Source organism: Rhodnius prolixus, unplaced genomic scaffold, assembly GCF_049639745.1.
Source record: "Rhodnius prolixus isolate KJV_2025 unplaced genomic scaffold, Rpr scaffold_3, whole genome shotgun sequence".
Taxonomy (NCBI): domain Eukaryota; kingdom Metazoa; phylum Arthropoda; class Insecta; order Hemiptera; family Reduviidae; genus Rhodnius; species Rhodnius prolixus.
This window is the reverse complement of record NW_027411603.1, coordinates 51,592,976-51,614,782: the sequence shown is the minus strand read 5'-3', so window position 1 is coordinate 51,614,782 and position 21,807 is coordinate 51,592,976. Positions and strand designations below refer to the sequence as shown.

The following is a 21,807-nucleotide window of genomic DNA, read 5'->3' as shown; positions in this document are numbered from 1 at the left end:
TCTGTACCCAAGGAAACTACAGCATATAACTTAACTCAGTAAAGTGTAGTTTATAAGTCAACAAAATTTCATGCCAATAATGTGTTGTTAACTGCGGGAGGTAGTTGTAGGTTAAGGAACATCAATTAGTAAAGCTGCAAAAAAGCTCCCAGTCACTCGAGTTACCCTACTGTACAAAGTGTAAGGTAAATCTACAGTCAGCAGACGAATGGAGCCATGTACAGTACTCTCCTCTGCGGAAGAGGATTATTTTTAGTTTTGTGGATCACGTCCGTAGCCAGAGCTTGGTTTCCCATTACTAAAAGTCATCTACTGATGAGTTTGTGGCAGCTTATTAAAAAACTAGATATACCGAACCCTTTCAATAATAACCTACCAGGTAAATCTTGGTAGAAAGCATTCCGGAACCGTCATCCTATCATTGCAAGAAGGATAAGCGGACTGTTTCTTGAGCCAAAGTAACCAATACAGTTTGAACGTTTGTATAATGAAGTTTCTCGATAATTGAATGACGCAGATGCCCTAGAAGGTTTGAACGAAATTAAAACTCTCCGGTAGGATAGTTGTATAAGGGTTGATCGTCAATAACTGCATGTAAAAGCGTAATGTTGATAAATATTACATTATTTAGGTAGACCAATTTAAAAACCGATAGTTATTAATTATGAGCACTGACTATTTTTTTTGTTAAAAATCTAAGTGGAACAGTGATTTAGGTATTTTGAATTTTTTAGGTCGTTTCAGGAATATACTTGTCTTCAATCACTGGTCCCACCCCATGTCAAACACTGGTACCACCGAAAATTCGGTCTGTCAATCACCGGGTCATTGAAATACTTTAATAAAAGTAATAATTTTTGGTTGACATAAAAATTGAATTTACTGAATACATAATACAATCTAATGGAGCGGCTCAGTTGTACCAACCAACACCTGGAGCCAAAATAACGGAAGATATTCTAAACGAAACTCGAATTTTTTCTTAAGCTCTAAATTACCGGTCTCTTCATCCTATTTGTTTTGTGTGAGTGCTTTTTTAAACTCATTTTTCGAAAAAATAAGCATATGCTTACAAAAACCCTTTAGTCTGTTGTTTATTTTAAACTTCTCTGTCATAAACCTATTTATTTCAAACATTATTCTGAACAAAATTATTATTTAACAGTTCTGAGATCTGAGTATATCTATACCAATTTAAATCTTAAGATCTTTTAAAACTTTTGTGATGGGCGGATTTCAGCCTCGTCAAATTCGATGATAGGTGGGGGTAGAATGGTGCTGATGGGTATGGCTTACAGCTTCGTTGAACTCGATGATTACCCGGTCAGATTTGGAGGTGTTTGGATCTGGCACAATTTAGGTGCGCCAGAACCGCCATTTTCCCTCTACTCACGTTAATAAGTGATAACTTCCTTTTATCCGTCACAGGAAGTAATGTGTTTAGAGCAGTGATTCTCGAACCACTGTGCCGCGCGGCACTATTGCGCGCCGCCAAAGTTTTGAAGTGTGCCGCCCAAATTTTAGAAAAGGCATACAAAATAAGAATTATATATTAAATTGTAGAAGACGATATGAGAGTAGCATTATCATTTACACGACCAAATATAAACTGTAATTATCAAAAAACATCAAGCTCAAATTTCTCATTAAAAGTATTCTTATTATTAACTTGTAATTAATCCCTTAATAAACATATACTGTTGTTTTTTGTAGTACATATTATTTTATTTTATATTGAAAATAAACATAAACTATTTTACACAGTGTATTATGGGCAAGTAAAATACTTAAATTAAGACTGTTCAGACTTGAATGAATTCTTTACAGAAATATAGAGAAAAGTTAGCTCTATAACTAGTATAAATCGTAATGTCCTAGTGATAATAGTTATTGAGATATAGAAGGTTAAATTTTAAAGGTTTACTAATACATTGAAATTTCAAACCTTTATATCTCTCTTCCAATTCATCAGAATTCAATGATTTCTTTACCCAATTGTAGAGAAAAGTTAGCTCCACAACTGATACGAATCACAATATTTTAGTGATAATAATTAAAGAGATATGGAAGGTTAAATTTTGGTGGTTATGAAATTGCTTTAAATTTCAAACCTATTCTTCAGAATTTAATGATTTCTTTACCAAATTGTAGAGAAAAGATAGCTCTAAAACCGGTATAAATCGCAAAGTCCTAGTGTTAATAGTTAATGAAATATAGAAGGTTAAATTATTTTACACAGTGTACTACATGGACAAGTAAGATACTTTTAAACTTAATGTTATTGTACCGCCAAATTTTGAAATAGTTAAAAGTGTACCGCAACAAAAAAAAGAGAGTGATTCTTACCGCAAAAATACACAGATCAATTTCAAAGAAAATCAGAAATTGATAATCTGCACTTATTACAATACCTGCTCAGAAACTATAACTGCTCAGAAATCTTCTTATTTCTCATCAAAATTTCATTTACAGCCTGCACTGTAAAAAAATTTACTGAAAACAGAAAACAAAAACACGATTAACCAAATGGTATGTGGGGATGACCACAGCATCCATCCAATCTCTTTAAAAATCGCCCAAAGATCAGTTTATTTTGGGGGTCCGACATAGATCGGAACATTGAAAAATGGCTGTTCAAAACATGTACTTCCGGTAACAAAAAAAAAAAACTCCATTTCCGTAAATTTGACTCGATCTTAGCACAACTTCCTCCTTAACAAGAGTTAGAGAAAGTGAATAAAACTGGCCTCCTCCTTCCTCTATAACCTTTCTATTTATTGCTAAGTTTTGGTGAGCGTAACCTCCCCTCTCTCTTGCAGCATGTATGATTGATTCTATTCTGCCTTACAGGGGGGGTGGGGCTATGGTTCAAAACATATTCATTAAGATTGGTTGGAGCCTCCCCTCAAAGATCCAAAAATATTAGAACCTCCTTATCAGCTGTTACCATAAACAGAACACCAAGTGAAAGTATTCCGTCACTTCCTTCTGTACACTTCCTGTTCTTCGGCTTCTTTAAAAAATACTTACGCATAACCAATAATAGATGATTAAAAATGAACAAAACTGTTTATTAAAAGGGCATTAATGGCCAAACAGTCCTTTCGGTACAAAGTATTACTAATACTTTAAGATTGGTTGTTGAGTGCGCTGTAGACGGTTGTTGACATTACACAATGATTGATTGGTGAAACTTTTATTCATCATTTACATAAAGAAACCAAAGAAAGTAAAAAAGAAAAAACCTTTCATGAAAAACTGAATTTTCTCTTTCCGTAATTAGCCTAACTAAATTTTCATGATAACGAGAATTTGAAATGAAAAAGAAAAGAAAAATCAGTTGACTTAAATAATAAATTTCAAAACGTGATTCACAGCCTCCCCACTAGAAATCACGCTTCAATCAGAAGAAAGTTTGTAAATCAAACTTTTAGTCCTACGTCTAAAAGTTTAAATGGAAATTTTCGGTGATAGTCTAGAATAGGGGTTCCCAACCTTTTTTTGGCTCAACGCACCACTTACTGTACCGTAAAAATGATTGTATTTCGTGAAATTTGTTATTCTGAGTGTGTTATTTTATTATTATTATCTTTATTTGTGTAGAGATACAAAATGTATCCGTTACAAAGGAGTCCAAAGTTCATGTTCACTTTAATAAACTTTATAAAATGTAAGATCTTAGTTTTAAAACTTTTTTTTTAAATAAATGAAAATTGCGTACATATTTTCCTCTTCAAGATTATTAGGATTATTATATCTGTGCCCAAATCTTCTAGAAATCAATTTACTTTTAAGCATTCAACTACCTGTAAGTACCAATTAAATTTAATGTTGCTTGGATAGGAGCTTACTCCATTACAATCAAGTCTCTTTAAGCAGATCTTTACACAGTTGATCATTTAAGTTCTGTCACATGACAAATTGTATTAAATTTTCTTTATCTTTTATTGCATAATGATGTAGCTTTTCCTAAATTTTTCTTTATAGAAGGGGGAATTTGAAATCCAATTATCGTTTGTGTTGTCGGGATTTTGGGAAAATACTCGCATGAAAGACAATTTTAAATCCTTGTTAAAGGTGCTATTTTATTTTCTCGTATATCTTGAGACAGACCAACCTTATTACTGTGTACATATTAACAACTTTACTGTATAATACGAGGTGTGGCTATTAAATAACGAGACTAGTGCTGTAAAACATTTTATTTTAAATTTATACGTATTTAGTTATTATCACCTTCAATATACAGCCCATCCCCTATCCCTACAACGCTCCATGCGAATTTACCATTGTTCGAAACAGTGCTGGAAGTCTTTTTCTGTCTGAACTCCTGCGTGCCGCTTTTTCTTTTACAGCTTCAACGGACTGAAATCCTGTTCCTTTTAATGTAGATTTGAATTTTTGGAGAACAGATAAAAATCACATGGGAAGGGCCAGGTCAGGCGAATAAGGCGGATGGCCCTAAAACTGGGATGTTGGTGCTTGGCTAGAAACGTCGTCTTGACAGACAATGTGTGTTTTAAATTTGTTTACGTCCGCCATTATTGATTTTATTTTTCGTGTACCATCAACAGGTTGGGAAACGGTGGTCTAGAAAATGTGGAATACTCGAAAAAAGAGGTTCTACGTAGTTTCACTTCCGGTGGACTGAAATCTTCTATCTCGGAATTCCGTTTTGGACAAAAAAAAACCCTAATTAAAAAGAGAAAAGAACATATTCTACAATCAAAATTTTTTTAAAAAAATATATAATACACCCCCATTACGTAGTATATTCAATAAAGTTACGTAGTGTATTCAATAAAAAAATTTTTTAGATAAATTCAAAAGGCTGAAAATTACAGCCAGTCCGACGTGTCATGTTTAATAATTTTCTTCCCATTGTTCTGTAATGGTTAAGCGATCTCCATACTCTGATAGAATAAATGAATATATAAATATATATGGAGTTATTAAAATCACAGCCTGAAAGAGAGGACAGACAGACTCCGTGGTCCACCACTTGCCTTCATGTAATATTAGTCACTGTGGGTTGTTTGTTCAGTCCACTGTTGCTGTTGTTGTTGTTGTGAACTTAGTTATTGTTTGGTTCCACACAGAATACAACAGACGGACTCATGAACATCATTTAATTTACGTTTAACATTATTTTAAACTGCAACAATTATAAAATTAGATTTTTTTAGAAACAATAAAAATGACCTCTCTACGAATTTACTAAGCAAGTTTTCATTTTAAAATTTTAAAAAATTTTGATTGGTGTTTGTAAAATGAAAGAAGTTTTAGTGATCATTTATTCCAAAAAAAAACTTTGCATTTTTGGTTTGTTTGTTTTGCTTTAATGAGTATTTTTTATAAATGTAAAGCTTACCTGTTCATTTTATTCAGGTAAAACGAATTATCAATAATCACTTCAACCCATCTTTGTGTGCCGGTAAATTCAATTCCTCTGTAGTTCTACGAAAGATTCATTGGTGGAACTTTCGTCCTGCCATATCTTGCAAGAAATGAGCCATGGATTTAGGATAACTGGTGGTCCAAATTGAGAAGAGTAGGGGGGGGGCTGTAGGCTCCAAAATTAATTCCATTCCGGAACTAACCGAGTAACACTCTAAGATAACTTTATAAAATCAAAAAAAAAATCCCACCAGAGGGACTTAACTCCGTAAAAATGGGCAACATTAAACAGCAAGAATGACCCCCAAAAAATGTAAGTTTACCATTTTTTTATTGGAAGCAACAATACCTCTGAACTAGTTAGTTGTATAACAAACATTTTCTAATAAAAGGCAGTAAACCTGCTTGGCAATGCCGATATCCTAATAGTCATACAATGGCAATGCTGATATCCTAATAGTCGTACAATGGCAATGCTAATATCCTAATAGTCGTACAATGGCAATGCTGATATCCTAATAGTCGTGCAATGGCAATGCTAATATCCTAATAGTCGTGCAATGGCAATGCTGATATCCCTAATAGTCGTACAATGGCAATGCTAATATCCTAATAGTCGTACAATGGCAATGCTGATATCCTAATAGTCGTGCAATGGCAATGCTAATATCCTAATAGTCGTGCAATGGCAATGCTGATATCCTAATAGTCGTACAATGGCAACGCTGTTATCCTAATAGTCGTACAATGGCAACGCTGATATCCTAATAGTCGTACAATGGCAATGCTGATATCCTAATAGTCGTACAATGGCAATGCTAATATCCTAATAGTCGTACAATGGTAATGCTGATATCCTAATAGACGTACAATTGCAATGCTAATATCCTAATAGTCGTACAATGGCAATGCTGATATCCTAATAGTCGTGCAATGGCAATGCAAATATCCTAATAGTCGTGCAATGGCAATGCTGATATCCTAATAGTCGTACAATGGCAACGCTGTTATCCTAATAGTCGTACAATGGCAATGCTGATATCCTAATAGTCGAACTGTAATGAAGCATACAGCGCCAACTTCCCTTTTCAGGATCAATTCTCATCAGCTCTCTCCAATTGATTACGCTGGGTCTAATAGATCCTGTAAACTCTTTTTTCTTAGATTGGAAGGGGGGGGGGTCAATCACTGTCCAAAACCACGCGAATTTCCCCGTTATCGTCTTATACCGCTAATAAAAACAAAATTCTTGTATTTTCTGGTGAAAAATTGACGATTTAATACTTTCCAATTAAGCAGTAGTTTGAATAGAAACATTATACAAATTAATATTTACTGAAGTTGCTAATATTTCGGAACGTTAATGTGCATACTAATAGAAATGCATATTATAATAATGCAAAGACTATCTGAAGGCTATCTTACAACTATATTTGCATAATTATAGTGTACATGATAAAAGTAGGTAGCAACTAATCAATTGAATGCAGTACGCTTTGAACATATGTTTATTTATTTTTTATTTTTTGTTCTTCATTTGTATTATTTTTTTTTTATCATTGATTGTTAAACTCCTGTTTTGTAGTAGATAATTTTCTATATTTATTTATTTTTTTAACTGTTCTAAAACTTCTGTCGAAACTACCACAGATGTAAATGAGCCTCTGCCGAATTTTTGTGATTACTAGAGGCTTTCATTTTGATTAGATTCTCCAGCAGCATTTACTATTTTATTTAATTTACAAACTGTTTAATGGCAACAAGTAACATTCATGAGACGTCGGCTAACTCCAGCCGATACTGATGTAGTGAATTCGCAGGATACGATTTTCAAGGCCAAGCTTACTACAAGAGGTGAATATGAGGAAAGAGTAGTTTGACAGGGTGCGGGGACAGGTTAACGGGAATTTTGGCTAAGGGCAATAAAAAGAAAGAAGGGATTTTTAGGTGTCAGTAGTTGGTAATGTGCGTTGACGATGGTGCGTAGGATATTCGATTATAGGGATTGGGTGCGGGTTAGGATTTAAGGAAAATGAAGTAGTACTTGAACTAGCCTTTGTGCGTCCATTATCTGTCCCTATTACTTCTACATCCCCTCTGATGGTATCTTCATTTCTTGGGGAAGAAATAATAGGAACAGTCCTCTTACTGCAGTAATCACCATCGCTATTCCTAACATTTTCTTGATATTGCATGGTTCATCTTCTTTGGTGGCTGATTCTTTAAATTAAGCGAAAGATAGATTACTACCAATAGCAGTCGTGGGTGTTAACCTTAGTGGTAGACAGGTCTCCTAGTCTTGGATCTACTGAGTGGTCGCTTTATTTAATTTTTAAACGTCTAAGGTCATTGGCACTCTGTGTTTTTTTTTTCAGTGCAGTGTTTTCTTACTGTCCATTACCCTGGAAGAAGCTCCTAGGAAGAAGCTCCTAGGAAGAAGCTCCTAGCAAGAAGATCCTAGGAAGAAGCTCCTAGTAAGAAGCTCCTAGCAAGAAGCTCCTAGTAAGAAGCTCCTAGCAAGAAGCTCCTAGCAAGAAGCACCTAGCAAGAAGCTCCTAGCAAGAAGCTCCTAGCAAGAAGCTCCTAGCAAGAAGCTCCTAGCAAGAAGCTCCTAGTAAGAAGCTCCTAGCAAGAAGCTCCTAGCAAGAAGCTCCTAGCAAGAAGCTCCTAGCAAGAAGCTCCTAGCAAGAAGCTCCTACCAAGAAGCTCCTAGGAAGAAGCTCCTAGGAAAAAGCTCCTAGGAAGAAGCTCCTAGCAAGAAGCTCCTAGCAAGAAGCTCCTAGCAAGAAGCTCCTAGCAAGAAGCTCCTAGCAAGAAGCTCCTAGCAAGAAGCTCCTAGCAAGAAGCTCCTAGTAAGAAGCTCCTAGTAAGAAGCTCCTAGCAAGAAGCTCCTAGGAAGAGAAGATCTAAGGGCCAGTAGCTGGATTCAAACCCGGGATCTCCGCGTTGGATTCCAATACGCTAACCATTGTGCTAATCCCTTTTCTTTAAAACATCATAATTACCTTTATTATTACTAACTTCCAAATTGAAAGTTAAGCATGGTCGCAATGCATCTTCTTATCTAGAATGGTAAGTGGTAAAATTGTTACAATAGGGGAACTTAGTGTTTTAGCAATTTAGCAAATGTTTATCCAATAATATGGATCTGAATTATCAAAATATACCTACTGCCATATGGCTAGCAAATAGTAAAGATACAATGTTTAAAAGAAAACATTTAGATTGTTAAAAAGTATAGAATGGTGTGTTTTGGGGCAGTAAAATTTATTGTAGAGGAATTTCGATCTACAGGTCAGATCTGGGAAGAAAGATCTCTCGAAGCGGCGGGGGTGGGAGAGATGGTATGCGATCGTGCAGAGTCTGAGTCACGGATCCACCGGTATGAGTGCAGCGTCGCCAACACACACACACACACACACACACACACACACACACACACACACACTCACTCACACACTCACAGTAGATGCAGTTCTGCCCACCCAGTGGGGGGGTTTTTCTAGTTAATTATAGTAATTAGTGAGGTGGGCCTCAGGAACTGCCTCCCTCCCGCGCGTCAGGAATTTTTCTAGCTTCCAGGGGAGGCCCCAGGATTCTTTCACCACCTTTTTTTTCTAGATTTAGCGGAGCTCAAAGCGAATATTTCGGGAAGAAAAGAGAAATTTAGAAAATTTGGCTAGAAAAATGGGAAAACTTTTGCTTACTCGTTAGGAGGGGGTAAAAAATAAAATTATGCGAGTTCCAACTTCCGGTCTTGAACGGAAGTTTAACTTAGAACACAAAACTTTTAACTACACCTTCTCTTCAAGCTTACAGAGCTTTTTTTTCTAAATTTATTTGTTAAGTTACACCAGCTCTATAAGTAACAATGACAATAGGTGACACCACTACAAACTCCACTAATTGAGGGGAGAAGTTACCCAGTGATAACATTCCGTAAGTCGTTCCCAGGATTAGCTACACTCCTCAGAAGAGAGAAAATCGCGAGGCCACTGGCTGATTTTAATCGTCTAGGACAGGGGTCGGCAACCAGCGGCTCTTTTATCCAAATTTTGTGGCTCTTCAGCCTGTCCAAAATATGTTTTATTAAAGATATTTTTTAAAAAGAATTTTAAATTGAGATTTGGTTTGAAATTGAATAGAATTATATTAAAATACAGTACGTAATATATAGGGCTGCCGCCATTTTCATTCAAACACAGGTTTAGCTATTATTTATTTGTTTATTTACTTTGCAATATGTGAAAATAAATATATAAAACAATAAAATGTTATTGAATATCATAAAATAATATTTTACGAATACAAATGATCTACAGAGTTTGTTTACAATATCTTCCTTGCGGCTCTTCATAAGATTTATTAAAATTATTTAAGGAGAAATGGCTGTCTATTTGGAATAGGTTGCCGACCTCTGGTCTAGGAGGATGATCTGGAAGGTGATGAGATGATAAATGGCGGCTGACAAGAGGATTGGTGGAGTGAGAGTGATGAAGTTCTGATGAAAACTTTTATAGCGAGTTCCAGCAACCTGGATCTACAAAAACGGAATTTCCCAGGTCTGTGTGGATTAGTTGGATTTGAAACGTAAAATGGAGCCGTTTAACGATAGTGCGGAGAATTTTTGGACTGAAACGATTGGGAGCTTTTAAGTTTATGCTTTTTTTTTTTTTTTTATTTTTGTGGAAACATCATTCTCACACTGAGATCCATTAAAATCATCCGCCACAAACATCCAATCAAAACTGATTAAAACAAGTAAAACACTGATGTTCTCTGGCATCAGTGCACACAACGACAGTGCCATCTTCATCACTCTATAAAGTCAATTAATATTTAACACACAGTGTATTTATAAAGTTTTGCTATATAATTCCCCCCTGTCGGCTGTAAAATAGAATTCTACGACCACACATCCGTCCCCTGGCCCCCCGGCTAGAAGATAGAACGGTTATCGTAGTTTGGAATTAGTTTTGTACACCCTTAAAACTCGCATGTCGTCTGGAGTGATTTTGCCAAGCAAAGAGGGCACCAAAAGCTTTGCTTAATTTACATTGTACATAAGTTAATCCTGCAAAGCGAAGAATGTGGATATCCGTTCTCTATAGCACAAGCTTCCGGTAGTAATTTAAATTACCGTAAATAAGATTTAATTTCAGTCAAAACTTCTTTTGAATTGGATCAGTAAAATCGCACAGCAATAAGCAGATTTTTTTACCCAAGGATTTCGATCATTTCTCGATCGATCAAAAAAGGTAAGAGTAGCGTAATGCGATCGACCATAATTTTCGATTTTTTTTCGGTTTAACTGTATATCTAAATTTTGAGGCCTTCTGTTTTCGAAAAAGTAGACCTTTTTTTTGCAGGCTCCTGACTAGTTTGTATTAGAAGGGCGGTTCCACCGAAAAGGGGAAGGAACGCAGGCAATCCAAAATGGTTCCCATTGTTCTCCGCCCACCCCTCATCTCATCAGAGATACCGGGGCTTTAAAAACAACAAATCCGGCTAAATGTTGCCAGATGCTAATATAATAAACTAATAAAGTAGTAACAGGACACTCAATCGCCCAGAGGCACTGAATAAACCTAGAAAGTTCTTTGAGATTACCAGATGCTACAATCTCCGGTAGGGAGACATTTGACCTCCCGAAGACGAGAAATCCTAGTTTTAGAATAAACGGGGACACACCTCCACAAAGTGTCGCACAGTCTCATTGGAGACTCACCACAGCCAGCACAGATTGGCGAGACTGGATAAGGCCATATTTGAAAAGCTGGGTACGCTAAATTCGCATGTCCTCTCACAACACCTGAACCAACTGGCGGATCCGAGACCTGCTAAAACCAACCATATCCGTTTTTGACAGGCCAAGGATTTCCTTAGCCTGACGGCTATCAGCTCGGGATCTCCACCGTTTCCGATGTTCTTTCAAAATCCACTGCTCCACCTCTGTTCTACAACGTCGATAGGATACAAGGGTAATGGGCTGTTATCATCGCTGCTCCATCCTTTGCTGTTTCATCAGCAAGTTCGTTACCCGGAATCCCGGGATGACCAGGGGACCAAGCAACCGAAACAGCATTCAGAGCTCCCAACAAATTGAGAGCAACATGGCAAGAATTGACCGAAATTTGGTTCTTACTAGGAGAGGCCAGAGCTTTAATTGCAGCCTGGCTATCCGTGAAGAACCTAATATCAGTATCTGCAAATCCCTTCCAGAAATCCCTTCGATAGCTGTAGCTCCAAATTGGACTCCAAATTTTGAGTATTCACATTCAAAGAGACAAATTTCGATTGCAATTCTTCCAGTTACTTAGTATGATAAGAGAAAAATTCTTAAATAGAAAGAAAGAAAGATACGTTTATTATGCCCTTAAGGGACCTGAGTCCCTTAAGGGCAACAAAAATAAATAAAATTTACGTAATAAACACAAAAAAAAAGAGAGAGTGAGATAAAAAAAGAAGAGAAATATATATATATGTAATTTAGTGTGAGGTAATGTGGGATCATCAGAGTGAACAGATATATCTTACAGCATCCCATCCAGTTCACAGACAACTAAGAATCTAAACTATGGTAAATATTCTGGAGATACAGATGGTGCGGCATGCACACGCTCTTCTCGTTAAGTGGGCGCTCAAAGCTGCAAAGAGTGGGGGGAAGTTAGACAAGTTATAACTTGAAGCCTACTGCCACAATACTCGTTTGAACTTAATATGGCGCCCTAAGCAGACTTGTCTGTAGCTCACTCTGTAGCAGTATTGAGTCAGGTACTTTTCTACGGATTTGTTTGAATTTAAGCACGTCAACATATGATTAGGGGCGAATATTTCCGGTATTCAAAAATGTTCCTCAAACAGGAAGTTATTGATTTATCGACGAATGAAGGGCTACAAATTCTAGATAGTAATTGAAAGATATGTTGTATGCGAGTTTTGCAAATAACCTGAGCAGGTAATCGAAGTCGGGTATCGATAGCAACTAGAAGCAGCGGTAAATATATCCACATTAGGATGGCGCACACAACCTCGGCTGAGAGGAGCGTACTCCCCGCTAATATGTGTGACAGAGCTAAAGCCGCGCTCCCGAACATGGCTGCCCAATGTATGAGAGGAGAAGGGGGGGCCAGGGGTAGTTGGAGGATTATTTATTAGTAGGATATTGATCTCTCGGCTCTCAGCGGCTGCTGTAGTTCATCGAGCCAGAGTATCAGCAGGACCGCCGTTCTCTCTCTCTCTCTCACTTCCACCCCGCCCCCGTTTCGCGATCCAGGCCAACCCATTATTGGCCAGAAAGTGAGCCAGAATGGATCCACCACCTGTGTCCAACAGCTGTTTTTAGGTCTACTGTATATCGATGAAATTAATTTCAATAATAGACTTGCCCAACTTTGCTTGTATACATCAGACCTTTTTTTTATGGGTGGGGGGGGGGGTCGTAAATGGTGTATATTCTATTATCATCACACTCTACCAATCATATTGTGCGTAAAACCAACAAAACCAATATTTAATCAGATTATGGTAATTAGGTTTTGTAAAATGATTCCATACATATTAAAATATTTTTTCAATTTTTTTAGGCTAAGCCAAGCCAACTAAATTGGCAAATCAAAGTAAGGAATATACTTCTATTTTGGTAGATTGATCTTGAATTAAAGAATCAGTCACCAAAGAAGATGAACCAATAGAAGATACAATATCAAGTCAATGTTAGGAACTGCGATGGTGATTACTGCAGTAAAGAGGACTGTTCACATCAGAATTATGTCTTCCCCCAAGAATTGAAATAAGGGAGTTAGTCTCTCTCTTCGTGTAGATACCGTCAGAGGGGATGTTAGAAGTAATAGAGGCAGATCTCAGGGGGTGATAATGGACGCACAGAGACTGACCGCCCTGGTTAGAGTACTACTTTATTTTGCCCAGTAGAATTAACTAAAGAATAGGGCTGAGGGAAGGTGCTTAATACGAGTCCTTATTGCGACCCTTTGAAAGGCCCTTATTTGTGCAAACAGGTGAAGAAGGGTGGTTGAACACTGCCAAACAAAATGGCGATGTGTGTGTGTGTGTGAAGAACCCTTATTAATTTTGTGAATGAATATAACCTGGTGATGGTGTTACTATTAATTATGGGTATTATTAGTGATTGGATTTGATGAGGCTGCCGTACTCTGGACCCTTTTTTGGAGTCTAGAGGATATTGCTGGTGGGCAAAAAGGGTCATCGCTGGGCGTGAATAGCTCTAGAGAAGCTGCTCTAGGGTGACGTGCTTAATGGGCAGCAGTAGGCTTCAAAAACTATCTTTGAACCAACATCATTGGTTGGGTTTTCCTTTGATGATTTGGTTATAGTGTACACAACTCAATAAGTTTAGGGTTGTGGCTCTCAACAAGAAGGAGGTGACCCTTTTCCAGTAGTAGTTAAAGCTGTCGATGATTCTCAAGTCCCTAGGCGACTCTACGAGCCCTTTATTTACTCTCCTATACCTCACAGATAGGAATAATATCTGTAAATTTGAGGGCTAAGGGAAGGATTCTCTTTACTTAGGCTCACTTTAATTAATCAATATAAATAATTAATCTACTCTCCCCACTCTGCCCTATCAAAACCCTAAATCCTTTCAATAACGTGACAGGATCTAACAGGATCAATTATAATCACTTCATTCAATTAATAACTTTTTTTTTTATCTTTTAAATTGCTTCATAACTTAAAAGTCCGTATTACTTATCATAGGCGCGTCAACATTTAAGGCCAGGTGCTTTATTCACTGCTTTGTCGACCTCAGAACAGTCTTCTCTCGTTACAAACCATTACTGTAGCAGGATTCGCTTTCACTGTGCTAAACTCTTCCCTCATAAGAGTGATTTTGTCCGATCAAGATAACCACCGCAATGCATTCATATCCGTTCCTTAAAGGAAGCATTGCAAGCGATTCACGTTTTTGAGTTCATACTCCTCACGGCATTTCTTTTAAGATTCTGTATCAGAGGAAGTTCTGGGCATTCCTTACTTAGACTGTACAGTTTGCGAAACCTTAATTTTTCCCCTGAAATGATACGTTAGCGGGATGCAAGTACTTGGAGCAACCTTCCAAAATTTGTGGAGAAGCCTGAGATTTGCTGAGAGGAGGATTCTTATTAAACGCGTCCTGGAGATTTTTGGAGGTGGAACTCCAGGACTACTTTTATTGAAATGCAAACCGACAAACTTACAGACAGCCACAATCTTGGTATCATTGAAGTAAACCATAGAACTGGCTGACATTCTCGTGTTTCTACTGATCACTTTTAACGTCAATTCCACCTGCCAATTAAAGGAAATCTGATCAGGGTACTCAGACGATGTTCTTTTATTAAATACCCAGGATTCGATATCGAAATTTTTGGTAAATATATTTAATTCTTTCAAGATACTGTTTGCAAATTCCGGGAATTATTGCACTACCTTTTTCCCCAGGATTGTCCTGATTTTATCCAGAAAAGCGATTACACTAAAAGTTATAAACCCATATGTAGGTATTATGCATACAAATTTAAGTTAAAATCAAAAAACAAAAGAAAAATTCGTTTAGTAAAGAAAAGTACTTCCGATTGGGCAATTTTGCTGCAAAATCCGAAATTTTAGCAATTCATTTGATTCCACCCTTCCATAGGAGCCATAGGAGCTGTATTTGAACCTAAAAAGGGCACTTTAAAGAGATTGGCAACCCATGGAATTTCCAAAAAGTGCCCTAAATAGAATTTTCCGGGAAAAACTTATAAAAATAAACTTTTTACAGTGGCACTTCCGGTAGAGGGAAGACCTGGTCCCTTGGAAACGTAATATAAAGTTGAGCTACCAGCAATTCTCCTTAGTTTTGAGCTCACATACACAAAACGTGCAGAACATTTTCTTTAAAAATAAACTTAGTCACGGTGAAACTTAACAATTTCCGCTGAAAGTTTGGGCATCGAAAATCTTTAAACTTCCTGTTATGTACGTAGAAAGTACTGAATTCTGAAATGGAATGGCTAAAACAAAAAATTTTTTGCAACAACCCAATATTTATGCTAATTTCAATATGTGCTAACAAATAACTATCAAAAGTAATTCACCTAATATGCACACAATAATGGAATTTATCGATGATGTAACAACAATGTATGGCACGATCGATAATTGGACCGCAACTCCTTTTAAAATACTCAGGGCTCTTATAAAAAGTCAGTCGCTGGATCATGCAAAAACACATTCAATTTAATTATCGACTAATACACATACAGAATCAGCTGATCAACATGAAGGTAAAATTGAATTGTTTTCGTTTACATTTATTATTTATTTTGTTTTTCTTAGTTTTTTGAGGATAAAATGGTTTCTACGGTGTTATTAATCTTGTTTAGATCTACAAATGCATTGATCTACAAATAACTTTGATTTGAGATATTCTCCTAGCATTTCCGATCTTTTCCAATCGATAATTCGCTTTTTGGTAGTCTTTCGATTCATCCTGGCTATGCATCCAATTTGTTAGATTAGATTAGATTAAAAAGCAGGACGGGACCTGTGCCCCAAGGCACCGCAGCCACTAGAGGTTTATTGTGCCTTCCCCTACTAAGGAGGTTGAGGACTTTCTTTACTAGTTCTTTTTGCGCTACTCTCTCCTTTGATCATAGGTTTCATAGCGCAGCCACTCGATTGCAATCGACGAAATCGAACAACAAATGAGAGGCCGTTTCCTCCTCTTCCTGACAATAGGATACGAAAATGCTGGAGACTTCCAAGCGGAAGTACTGTTGCAGAGGAATCTTCTATCATATTATTAATTTTAATTCTGCAGGTTATGCTATCAATTGGCGCTCTGGCGACATTTGTTTTGTCCACATCAGATGTATTAGTCAGCGGTTCTGGAGTTGGAGCTGTTGGAGGCGGTTTTGGAGGTGGCATCGGGGGCGGACATGAGCATCATATTGACTATTATGTACGTAGCTCTTCATTTCTAGTATTCCTCTTCACTTATTCTAAATTAACTAAATTTCTGTAAACTATTCCCTTCGCAGGCTGTACCCCACTACAACTATGAATACAAAGTCCACGATCCACACACCGGCGACATGAAGAGTCAACATGAGACCAGGGAAGGTGACGTAGTCAAAGGCTATTACACTCTGCACGAGTCTGACGGTACCATCAGAGAGGTACACTATACAGCTGATAAACATAATGGATTCAATGCTGAAGTGAAGAGAATCGGTCATGCTCATCATGCTCCTGTCTATGGCTATCATCATCATCATCATCATGGCCATCATTATTGATGAATGAGTAATTGGTATCAAAAGAAATGGAACTGAAATCATGTAATTTTCAATAATTAAAAAAAGAATGTGTTCAAAAAATTTAGGGCTTTGTCTGTGTCTTTGAAAATCAAATATCCTTGGTTAGTGTAAGATCCGTTGAAATAGCAATTAGGAAAGCAAGCCTTGCAGATCTACAGAACACAACTTTTTAGAATACTTTGTAGATTTACAGAACACAAGCTTTGTAGAATACCTAGTAGATCTACAGAACACAAACCACAAATCTATGGTGGGTATTTGCAGTAAAAATTCAATCACGAAAATTTTACGTCCTTAATAATTCAAAAAAATAAAATAAAATAAAAAAACGGAAATGACTAAGCTAATTTATTCTCAGAGTAAAGTTTACTTTTTTCCGGTTGAAATCAAAAGGTTTTCTTGTAAGACTTGAATGTTATTTAAAAACAGAGCTCAATAACTTCAAATAACAATAAAAATAACCAAGAAATCGATCTTCGATCACAAAATTCCAGTCCTTGTACGGCTGGAAAATGAGAGATGTTAATTGTAATTTCCACTTCAATTTTTTAGACCAATAAACTGAACGCTTTCATGTAACCCAATCAATTTCCCTCTTTAGTACACACTTTACTCTCATTTTCGTTAAAACGGAATTAAACAAAGCGCTAGAAAAATACACGGCCAGGAAATAACATTTAAAAAGGTTGTTTTTCTTTTTTCTTGATGGGTTTTCCCAATGTTCCAGAACCCCTATTTCCATTTAATTGTAAAAGCTTTTAAACAATACAAAGATTTTCCTTAACCTGTATGTTAAACTTTATCTAGAAAATAACCTTACACAAAGGTACCCTATTTGAACTATTTTTCTTTTATTATATTCGGTGAATAAGGACTATAAAAAAAAATAGAATGCCCTATTTCTAGTAGGTTTTATCCTTTTCTTCAAACTAGGAACTTTTAAAATGTACTTAGTAGTTACGAACATTGCTTACTTTAACCTTTATCATTCTAGTACAGCGTTTCCCAACCTGTGGTACGCGAAAAGTAATCAATAATGGCGGACATAAAAAATGTTTAAATAAATTAAAACATAAAAATATCATAGAAACGGTTTTTTTTCCTATAATTCATAAAAATTATTTTAATTAATAATATTATACAGTAAAGTTTGTTAATATGTACCCGTAATAAGGTTAGTCTGTCTCAAGATGTACGAGAAAATATAATAACACATTTATCAAGGATTAAAATTGCCTTTCATGGAGTATTTTTCAATACCCGAAAACACAAATGATATTTGGATTTCAAAACCCTTTCTATAAAGAAAATTTAGGAAAAGCTACATCATTATCAAGAAAAAGATAAGGAAAATTTAATAGAATTATCATGTGACAGAACTTAAATGATAACTATGTAAAAATCTGCTTAAAGAGACTGATTGTAATGAGTAAGCTCTGTCCAAGCAACATTAAATTTAATTGGTACTTACGGGTAGTTGAATGCTTAAAAGTAAATTAATTTTTAGAAGATTTGGGCACAAATATAATAATCCTAAAGAAGAACTTTGTAAATTAATTAATAATTTTGAAGAGAAAAATATGTACGCAATTTTTAATTGTTTAAAAATGGTTTTAAAGCTAAGATCTTACACTCTTTACTAAGTTTATAAAGTGAACATGAACTTTGGACTCCTTTGTAACAGATACATTTTGTATCTCTGTACAAAATAAAGATAATGATAATAAAATAACATACTCGGAATAACAAATTTGCACGAAATACAAACCATTTTTACGAAGTGGTACAATTTAGCAAGAGGTACTACCAAGTGGTATGCGAGCCATAAAAAAAGGTTGGGAAAGGTTTTGATTCTCAAAATGGGCCAGTAGACAAAATAGGTTAGGGCGTACCTCTGGACTAAGACGATGTGAAACGATAAGTTGGCGAATAAACAGCTGGGCAGCTGCAGTCGGATTGGTGGTAATAATGCATGTACACCTGTACAGGCAGAGTTGTTCCTAAAAAAAACTGTCAACTAGTTCTAGAGCTAGCTGAGTGCAATTACAATTATACTAAATGCTGTTCTCACTTCTCATATCGGCCAATTGGCTGTCCAATCTTTCTTAACCATAAACAACTAACTCAGCGATCGGCAACCTATTTTAAGTAGAGAGCCATTTCTCCCTTAAGTAATTTTAATAAATCTCACCAAGAGCCCCAAGGATGATAGTGTAAACTCTGTAGATCATTTGTATTCACAAATTATTATTTTAAGGTATTCAATAACATTTAAATGTTTTATATATTTATTTTCACATATTGCAAAGTAAATAAACAAATAAATAATAACTAAACCTGTGTTTCAATGAAAAGGTGGCAGTCTTATATAATTACTTACCTTATTTAATTCTATTCAAATCACAAACCTACCATATTAAAAATTCTTTTTTAAAAAATATCTTTACTTTAATAAATGACATGTTCATTTTTTTCAACAAAATCAAAATATACAATTTGGATAAAAGAGCCGGGGGTTGCCGATCCCTGAACTAACTGATTTCTATTTTAAGTACTCCATGTCGTTTGGCTTCATGCATAAATTCAGTGACGTAATTTCAGGTCTATTTCCTTTTTTGTTTGCACCAGTTCTGAACGGGGGATGAGGAAATGCTTTCTTTAAAGAGATATTTCCGTCCAATGTACGTTTTTACCATCTAAAGTTGGCCGTAAGTGGATTTGGTGTTAGAAGAAATGGTGAATTTTAGTAAATCTTGAGAATACTAGGAAGAGAAAGTTGAGAAAGTGTTCAAATTATTATTTTTTTCAATTTTTTTAAAAAAATTTCTCTTCCTAAGTGAGACATTCTATAGATCTGCGTAGTTGTTGGTTGGATACGTGAACTATCTACTACGCTTGAGCTCATCAGATGTCCTACTTCAAAGGAATTTGTTTTTTGTTTTTTTTTCTAAACTACACACTGATGATCTTACGTACGTATCCAAGGACAAACAATGTGCGCATCAAATAATATTTGTTTTGTAAATTTTTGTATGTTTGTCTTGTGTATATAGTATTTATTAGTTTACATTTCTTTGACCGCAAAAGTCAACTTGTTAGCCGAGTTTATATTTACGAGATTAATGTGACGACGTTAGTGAATTAAGTGATATGCGTAATTTTTACAATCGAGTTTGTTTGTTTGTTTGTTTTTTGTTCAAAGGAGGATTTCCTCACAGTACTGCCAACATTAACACATTTATCAATTTTTTTTTTTTTTTTTCAATTCTCATTCATAAATACTAGAACGAAAAATTTGCGAGTAGTTCGTGACAAAGTTTGTGCATTTAAATTCACGTTACAAATGGAAGATTTGAAACCTCCATTGTAGGAACAAGTATTTTCTTTTTGTAAGTAGATTTCCGACAGTCAGTTAGATAATGAATGGATGCCATATGGTTTTTTAATCAAAGCCCATTTAAGCTTCAACCCGTGTTCATTTCCAGGAACAAATCAGCGTACAAAATGAGTTGCTTTATTTACAAGAACAAATAGATACTTTTTTCTTTTTTTCTGTATCTTAAACTGTCTTTTATCTTTCTTCTATCATCGGAAATTTATTATCCAGTATCGAGTATGGAATTCGACGACTTCAAATATGCTTAAACTATATTAAAGTAGGGAAAAAGATAAAAAAAAAAAAAAATTAACCAGCCCACTGAGGCCCAAAACATATTTCCAAAATATATTATCTATCGAATACATCCCAAATTTCCACCCGTAATAATCAAACTTTTTTGTAAGAAATTCCCAGAAAATTTGGTGAAAATAAATAAATAAATATAAAAATCTAAAAAAGAAAACTTCAATCGAGACGAGATAAAAGGTATTTCTATATTAAAGGAATTTTCATACCTGCCCAGATTTTCCCTTTTTATAAGGCCAAAGGATATTTTGTAAAGGCAGCTGGAAAAATTCCAAATACTGATGGGAAAAAAAATCTTCTAGTAAAAAAAAAAAAAAAGAAAAGAAAAACTAAATTCTTTGCAAAGACTCTTTTAGGTATTTAATTTCAGTTTTGCTTGTTTGATGAAATAAAAATATTTTTTAAGTGAATTAATAAATTTGATTTGGAAAAAAATTATGAGGCGTTTACGAGAAATGTCACCGGTCGAAGGCGCCACGGTAGCCGGAGCGGTTACAGGCTAGACCCGCAAAGCTAAGATGTATTGTTGGTTTAGTGGGTTCGATTCCCCCAGTCACTAGGCCTTGGATTTTATTTAATGGTTAATATGAGAAATGTACAGTAAAGTATGTTAGGCGGCTATAGGCTAGATCCGCAAAGCTAAGATGTATTGTTGGTTTAGTGGGTTCGATTCCCCCAGTCACTAGGCCTTGGATTTTATTTAATGGTTAATATGAGAAATGTACAGTAAAGTATGTTAGGCGGCTATAGGCTAGATCCGCAAAGCTAAGATGTATTGTTGGTTTAGTGGGTTCGATTCCCCCAGTCACTAGGCCTTGGATTTTATTTAATGGTTAATACGAGAAATTTATAGTAAAGTATGTTAGGCGGCTATAGGCTAGATCCGCAAAGCTAAGATGTATTGTTGGTTTAGTGGGTTCGATTCCCCCAGTCACTAGGCCTTGGATTTTATTTAATGGTTAATATGAGAAATGTACAGTAAAGTATGTTAGGCGGCTATAGGCTAGACCCGCAAAGCTAAGATGTATTGTTGGTTTAGTGGGTTCGATTCCCCCAGTCACTAGGCCTTGGATTTTATTTAATGGTTAATATGAGAAATGTACAGTAAAGTATGTTAGGCGGCTATAGGCTAGATCCGCAAAGCTAAGATGTATTGTTGGTTTAGTGGGTTCGATTCCCCCAGTCACTAGGCCTTGGATTTTATTTAATGGTTAATATGAGAAATGTACAGTAAAGTATGTTAGGCGGCTATAGGCTAGATCCGCAAAGCTAAGATGTATTGTTGGTTTAGTGGGTTCGATTCCCCCAGTCACTAGGCCTTGGATTTTATTTAATGGTTAATACGAGAAATTTATAGTAAAGTATGTTAGGCGGCTATAGGCTAGATCCGCAAAGCTAAGA

The 21,807-nt window shown here is 35.9% G+C and overlaps 1 protein-coding gene across 3 annotated transcripts in view; it reads left to right on the top strand.

Moving 5' to 3' along the window:
* LOC141453542 (cuticle protein 7-like) overlaps window positions 1-21,404 on the top strand; it is a 262,992-nt gene extending 241,588 nt beyond the window's left edge. For 2 of the 3 annotated variants that reach the window (XM_074126917.1, XM_074126916.1), the window contains exons 2-3: window positions 16,223-16,363; window positions 16,443-21,404. In XM_074126917.1, coding sequence (XP_073983018.1) covers window positions 16,226-16,363; window positions 16,443-16,700 — 396 coding nt within the window. In that variant the 5' untranslated portion in view covers window positions 16,223-16,225 and the 3' untranslated portion in view covers window positions 16,701-21,404. Of the gene's footprint in view, window positions 1-10,083; window positions 15,687-16,222; window positions 16,364-16,442 lie in introns of those variants that run through there. The other variant, XM_074126914.1, reaches the window with a different exon arrangement.
* Window positions 21,405-21,807: the final 403 nt, after the last annotated feature.